This window comes from Medicago truncatula, chromosome 3, assembly GCF_003473485.1.
Source record: "Medicago truncatula cultivar Jemalong A17 chromosome 3, MtrunA17r5.0-ANR, whole genome shotgun sequence".
NCBI lineage: Eukaryota > Viridiplantae > Streptophyta > Magnoliopsida > Fabales > Fabaceae > Medicago > Medicago truncatula.
Genome location: NC_053044.1, coordinates 23,260,450 through 23,267,478, shown reverse-complemented (window position 1 = coordinate 23,267,478; position 7,029 = coordinate 23,260,450). Strand labels below are relative to the sequence as shown.

The 7,029-nt window shown below is 30.9% G+C and overlaps 1 protein-coding gene and 1 long non-coding RNA gene across 2 annotated transcripts; both read right to left on the bottom strand.

The window, feature by feature from the left end:
* Positions 1–213: 213 nt before the first annotated feature.
* LOC112420154 (serine/threonine-protein phosphatase 7 long form homolog) lies at positions 214–1,983 on the bottom strand. The gene has a single exon (XM_024778814.1). It carries the CDS (start codon positions 1,981–1,983, stop codon positions 214–216), a length of 1,770 nt encoding a protein of 589 aa, XP_024634582.1.
* Positions 1,984–4,756: 2,773 nt separating this feature from the next.
* On the bottom strand, positions 4,757–6,177 carry LOC120579364 (uncharacterized). Its single transcript, XR_005645165.1, has 6 exons — positions 6,074–6,177; positions 5,856–5,957; positions 5,463–5,551; positions 5,082–5,396; positions 4,923–4,957; positions 4,757–4,838 (listed from the first exon to the last, which is right to left on the bottom strand). It is a non-coding gene; the product is annotated as an uncharacterized lncRNA (long non-coding RNA).
* Positions 6,178–7,029: the final 852 nt, after the last annotated feature.

Genomic DNA, 7,029 nt, shown 5'->3' with positions numbered 1-7,029 from the left:
TTTTCATCACATTAACCAAGTGTTCTCACCATACATGCCAATACTACTTCTAAATAAGTCACACAATCATATCAGTTAATAAAAATATATAGCATAACTCATCAAAACTAATCTTAAAATTTATCCTTCATTTGTTATCAACAAAATAGAGAGTATGAAAAGAGAATCACTGTCATAAGTTTGATGAACAAAATTCAAAAACAAGATAACTTTTTAAGATGAAGATGGTGGCTGTTGATTTCTTAGAGCACTGAGGCGTTGCCTCAACTCTTCCCCCCTTTTCTTCTTCAAATCAATTTGTCTTTCCAAACACAGGAGTTCTTCTTGATTCTTCAAGTATTCCTCTTCTAATAAAATCTCTTCATGACCACTTTCATTTCTTCCTTTTTCTCTAACCTTTTCTTTAGCTGCTTCTTGAACAGCCATATCAGAGTGAAACAGAAGATCTGGTTGTTCAAAAATTACATTGTTCGACTCTTTCGCAGGATTACAATCCTCAGTAGATATGGAAGAAGCAACAATATTTTCAACAGCTTTCGCACAATCATGTGCAGAATTTTCAGCAGGAACATGTTCCCTTGAATTCACACTTCTATTCCGATTCACAATTTTCTCAACGAAATCTCCACGACCCAACACCGATTGCTTCCACCACTTTACATAACGCATGGTAACATCTGCCTCAAACAATCTTGGTGGAAAATACAAATTTTTATCAGACATGGGCCTGCAGTAGTTGTTCCAAGCAGTAGACTTTCTATTGTTGCACCTTGGCACATAACTCGGAACATCTTGGTCAAGTCCAAATTGCATAGAAACTCTATGTGGAAGATACTGCTCTATAGACTCAAATCCAACAAGCTCAGAAACTCTCAGGCATATAGAAAATGAAAGTATTTTTTTATCCAAATCCTTCTTAAATGGTACCCAAATTTCGTTATTTGGATAAAAAATTCCACACTTGTCAGGATATCTAACATATGGACGCCAAAGAAAATCATCGACAGTTGAGTCTAATGCCAACTTAACATTATCAATTTTCAATGCGTGAACCTTATGCCACCTAAACAATAAAGGGTCGCTGGGATTGATCAACATGGGTTGTGGTGGTAATTTTGCGAACCTCTCCCACACCCAAACTTGAACCAAATAAAAGGGTGATAGAATAGTAAATTCAACAGGAAATCTATCACCACCAACCGGATATTTTAACAGATCAATAATTGTGTTCTTAAATAAACTTAAATCCTTATATATGCTACCCAAAACAGCAGGTGCCAAAGCAATTGGATTTCCTCTAGCAAGATTAATAGCAATAGAAAACAAACAATTTTTCACCATATTTTTATGAGGAAAAACAAAAATTGACAACCAAGTAGTAAGGAAGGCTTCGTGTTCAATTTCACTACCTTTATCGATGAACATATCCATCCATAATGATGTGTAAGCATGACCATCGTTCCTATTTGTAAGCTGCTTCCTTTCATGGATCAATTTATTTTCCACCTCTCTCATTTCTTGGTCTTTAACTTTGGTGAAAACATGATCGCCAATGATAGGGTAACCTCCCAAAACAATGATATCCTCCAAGGTTATTGTTGTCTCACCAAAGGGAAAAATAAATGTATTTGTATCACAACACCATTTCTCCACAACCCCTTGTAGTAAGTTCTGATTTTTAAGAATGCAACACTTTGAGTTCATAATAGCTTCAAAGATTCCAACTTCCTTCCACACCGATTCAAATTTTGGTTTGAGTTTATCAAGCCAACTAACCCATTTTTGTTGAGGGTGGCGCCACCCAGTGAAGTTGATTTTCAAAGGCCATTCCTTTGGTTCAAAATCAAAAGATGATGAAAATTGGTTAAACTCAAGAGTTGGTTCATCAATTGAATTTGCAATAGGTTTGAGTAAGTGAGCCGTTCTAAGAGTTGGTTCACTATCACCATTAGGTGAAAGCATAAAATCTTCCTTCACCTCCATAATGGTATCTTCTAATGTTTGTTCGTTCATCCTGGGTTTGAGACAATGCATGAAAAGGTTATAATCTTCGATGAGAAACTACGAGCTAAACTACTTACAATGATGAATAATTTTATTTTTTTTCAGGAAAATTATTGCTGTGAAAGGCTACTTGCTGCACCCAAAACAAATGTTGAAGAAGAGAGAATGGGTAAATGTACGAAAATCCGAAGTTATTCCTTCCATATTATAATTAAAAAGTGCCAAAAGTCAAAATCAACATGCAGGGCATTTGAATGTATATAGACTAAAAAGAAAATAAAAAAAAACATGATAAAATTGCTTAAAAATTCAATTTACAAAAAAAATTATAGAAAATATATTGAAATTAGAAATTAAACTTTTGCATAATAATAAACAATAAATATGTTCACATTTTTTTTTTGAAAGAATAAATATGTTCACATCTTGTCATCAATATTTCAATTTTTTAATTTTATCCTATAAACTAAAAATGTAATCAAATCATAAGGTAAGTGGTAAGTTACCCGACAAACCTTAGCCGTTACAACTTTTTTTCTTTTTGATCTAATGAATAAGATGATTTAAGATTAGTTTTGATCCAAAATTATCGCGCCGAATTGTCTTTCTTTCTTCTTTAGTTAAATAAGTGATTTTCACATAAATTCAATATTATTTTGTTTATTTTTGTGGTTTCGTCGTCTATACACTAATCTGTCTGTTTTGATTTTCCGTCTTTATGCGGCAAGGATTTTAATTTATTATCATAGTGTATTGTTTATTTGATTCAGGTTGGAAGATTAGTTTTGAGCAAGTGCATATTCAATCAATCATTTTGACGTCGTCAACGTTGCAGATCCGAATACAAAAGTATTTTGAACTTAAATATAATCATATTTGTAGGAATGTGTACTATGCCGCTTTATGCTATATGTATGTTGTTAGTTTGTTCGCATAATCATCATTTTTATTTTTAACAACTTTAAATATTAAATATAATAATTATGAAATTTAGGATTAGATTTCCTTCTTCAAATTAAAAATGAATAAAAAAATTCTTATCATCTATTCTATCAACACTAGATTTCTTTTTTTTGTTGCAATATCTTCCACCATCATGCCGTATCCATGTCTTTCTTTACACTATCTTTATACTCAGGAAATATATTTTTCTTTTTTTGAATAAATATTTTCTTTTTCCTGATTACGACCATTTTTCATTTTTGTTGTATTTTCTTTTCTTTTTTTGTTGCATTTCCATTTTTTGTTTTCCTTTTTTTAAAAAGGACCATTTTTCTTTTTTGACAAAAGAAAGGACCAATTATTGTTTTCCTAGCTGTACCTGATATCAATATAAAAAAATAAGGTAATATAGTTAAATACAAAGTTAACTCTAAATCAATTTAAAACAAAGAATTGACCAATATTTAATCAATATAAGATGAGATGAATTAAATATTATTTTTTTAAAACGACAAAAGTTCAAGATTAAAAGTAATCATAATCCTAGATGTAGAAATCAAATTTTAAGTTAATTTTTTGCAAAGGAATATTCTTAACATGTCCACAAAAAAAATTCAATAAGTTAAGAGTTTAAACATAATTAAATAAATTTATATTTAGAAGGAACTATAATTGAGTGCAGAAATTTTTTATAGGGTCTAAAAAAATTAGGGTTAAATATGTTTTTGGTCCCTATAAATATATCAACTTTTCGTTTTAGTCCCTCTAAAATTTTCCTTCAACTTTTAGTCCCTATAAAGTTTTCAATCACTACATTTGGTTCCAATTTTGAAGTTAATTTTAGTATTTTTTTAATGAAATTATGCATAAATGTGTAGAATGTTTTAAAAATATTTCCCAAAAAATATTAGAATTTTAATACAAAACATAAATTAAATATGAATTTTTAACCATCAAAAATATAAAAATTCATATTAAATTCAAGTTTTGTTAAAAAAATTCTAATATTTTTTAGGAGAGATTCTTATAATATTATGAATTTTTCTGCAAAATTTTATTCAAAAATATGAATTATACATATGAGTTTACTTAAAAATAGGGATCAAAAGTGAATATGGAAATTTTTTTAGGTACTAAAGATTGAAGGAAAATTTTAGAGGGATTAAAACGAAAAATTGGTATGTTTATAGTGATCAAAAACATTTTTAACCCAAAAAATTATTAAAATTAGGTAAAGACTAAACTTAAAAGGTTCCAAATAAACAGGGATCAATTATTATTTTATTTTTTTAAGGAAGGGATCAAAAACATTTAACAATATATTTTACCGTCCTCTTTCTCGTTTAAGTTTTATTGTCTTCTTTTGACCGTATATTTTTATATTATTTTTTAAAAAAATAGGAAAAGGTTTTCAATTTATTTATTTTTTAATTTGAGAGGAGGATTAACCCTTTATTAAAAAATGGTTGATAGTGTTGATTTAACGGTAAAATATGTATCATTTATTAAAACATCATTACTAGTGAAAGTTGATAAAAAAAAGTTAAGGATGATTGAAATGTAATAAATAAATGTATGTTAGTGGAAATAATAATAAACGTTGTATTAACTAATACTATAAAAGTGACAAATAATTCGAGATAGAGAAAATTAGAAAACTAACACCTAATTTTAGATAGAGTATCTTTCAACTAGCAAATGTAATAAACATTAAATATTACGTACGTTTAACCAAACATCTATAATAGCTACAGGAGGAATTCCAATACCCATCATATATGAGACTAGGAATCATAAAAATTTCCGTTACACAAGATCTTCACAGATACTAAATCACCAAAACTAAGCAACAAGACTGCCACCCTAGTCGTCGGCAAAAGTAGTCTTTTTCCCTAAAAAAAATGACAAGTTAAATTGATCAGAAAAAGAGAACCATTGGCAGAACATAGTGCAACAACAAAAAGAGGAAAATATACCTTTGTATAGGCCTGGTTTATAGAATCCTGCACGCCTGTAAATAATCGATGAAGTAAAATCTTCAATACAACATTAGGAGAAACGGGATCAAAAGTGCATTTAAAACTATTAAAAAAAGTAACAAATAATGGAATCGATACAAGGGATACAGTAATTACCTGTTATTATTAGGAGTATATGCACTCCTCTCCCGAGCTAAATCAAGTCGGACAGCACGTTGCAATAGTTCTTGCCCATTCATTTGAAGTGCCTAATATTAAAAAAAGTAATAGTCATTTTGATCTCTGAAAGCCTTCGACACAATCAACAAGAGTTTTCATAAAATCCACAAGTTGAAAAGATGTCAAGAGCGTATGTATTGGGCTGCCTCTGCAGTTGCAAACTCAACATGTCCAAAGCCTTTGAGCTTTCCATCCTCACAAGACGCAAGACGTACATCAACAACCTCTCCACAAACTCGGAAGAAGTTTTCTCTGAATAATTTCAAAGTTAGACAAATAAAATAACCAAGAAATCACATGAGTGAGAAAAATAAGTACATGTCAGATTTTTGCACACTGAAGGATAAGTTCCCAACATATAATGTCTTCACACGACTGTTAAATTTTTTTGTAGCTGGAGTATTAGGCTGCAAAAACATTTAAGTGGATTAATCATAGGGTATTAGAAGTTGCAATCACAATGTTTTTAAATAACTAAATAAGAGTGCGTATTAAAATACACAACAAGAAGTTGCAACCACAGTGGTATTATCATCATCATACAATAAACCAGTTGATATACCTATGGAAGACCCGTTGATATGGTCTTCAACCCATTAGGGGTACCCTCACGGATGAATGTAGGACAGATATTGGAATGTTGAGGCATCACAAAACACCAACTAAGAGTTAGAAGGTTACAATATGGCTGATATGAAAGGTTGAACTCACCTCATCTTCATCAGAAGATTCGTCAGATTCTAAGTCAGAACTATCAGCCTTCTTTGCGGGTGCACTCCCTATTTTGGAAGGAACAACCTCTGCAGCAGGTTTCTAAACCATGAAACAAAAAAGTTTAATTAAAAAGGGAATTTTATAAAACCGGTAAATGGAATGATATAAAATTAAGGACACTATCACCATGCAATAAACTTCAAAATATCTAATACCTCATCTTCATCAAAAGATTCTTCAGAAGATGAATAATAAGGATCAGCTTTCTTTACAGGTGCACTTCCATTTTTAGATGGAACAACTTTTGTTGCAGGGTTCTAAACCATGACACAAAAATGTTTAATTAAAACGGCCACCTTAAAAAACCCATGAAAGGATCCCTCCTTCAATACCTTTTGTTTGGCAGCAACCTCATCTACCTTTTGCTTCTTTGAAGAAACTTCCTTAATTTCTTCCTCAGCTTGCCTCTTGCCTATATCAAAGTCAAAATAACCCAATAAAAAAATCAACATCAGAACAAAAAAAAAAAAAAATTCACTTTCCATATAATCAGTTCGACCAATCAACAACTCTACAACATAACATAACATAATCAACATCAAAACATAAAAAAAAAATTGTGGGAGAACATAGATTTCACTTTTCGTAACCAATCAACAACTATGTTAACATTAATACATACTACATGTAGTAGTTAACTTCATAAACCCAAATAGCAAATTTGAAAACCCAATTGAAAAACTACACACTAAATTTTATGTGTGTATCTCGATGGACAAAACTAATCAACACTCAAAACACATGAATCAAAACTAATAAAATTCAACAAAAACAAAGTAAAAAGACTATCACTAAACAACTCTATTAGCATTAACATGTAATACAAGTAGTGCAGGTATTCTTAAGGATTTGGAAGAGTGTGGCTCCTTCTCAAGTCGCGGCGTTCTCTTAGAAACTACTTCATAATTGGATTCCCACCAAGACTAATCTTTCGTTAAGACAAGTCCTATTACCGGAAACCTTTTTAGATTGTGTGATGTGTGAAGGGGAAAAGGAATCGGCTAACCATTTGTTCCTCCATTGTGAGTTTGCCATGAAGGTGTGGGATAGTGTTATGACATGGGTGGGAATGATTTTTTAATTCCACCCAATCTGTTCCTGTTATGGGAGG

Bases quoted from the DNA above. Each gene is read 5' to 3' on its own strand.
- LOC112420154 (XM_024778814.1), bottom strand. From the start codon at position 1,983: ATGGAGGTGAAGGAAGATTTTATGCTTTCACCTAATGGTGATAGTGAA.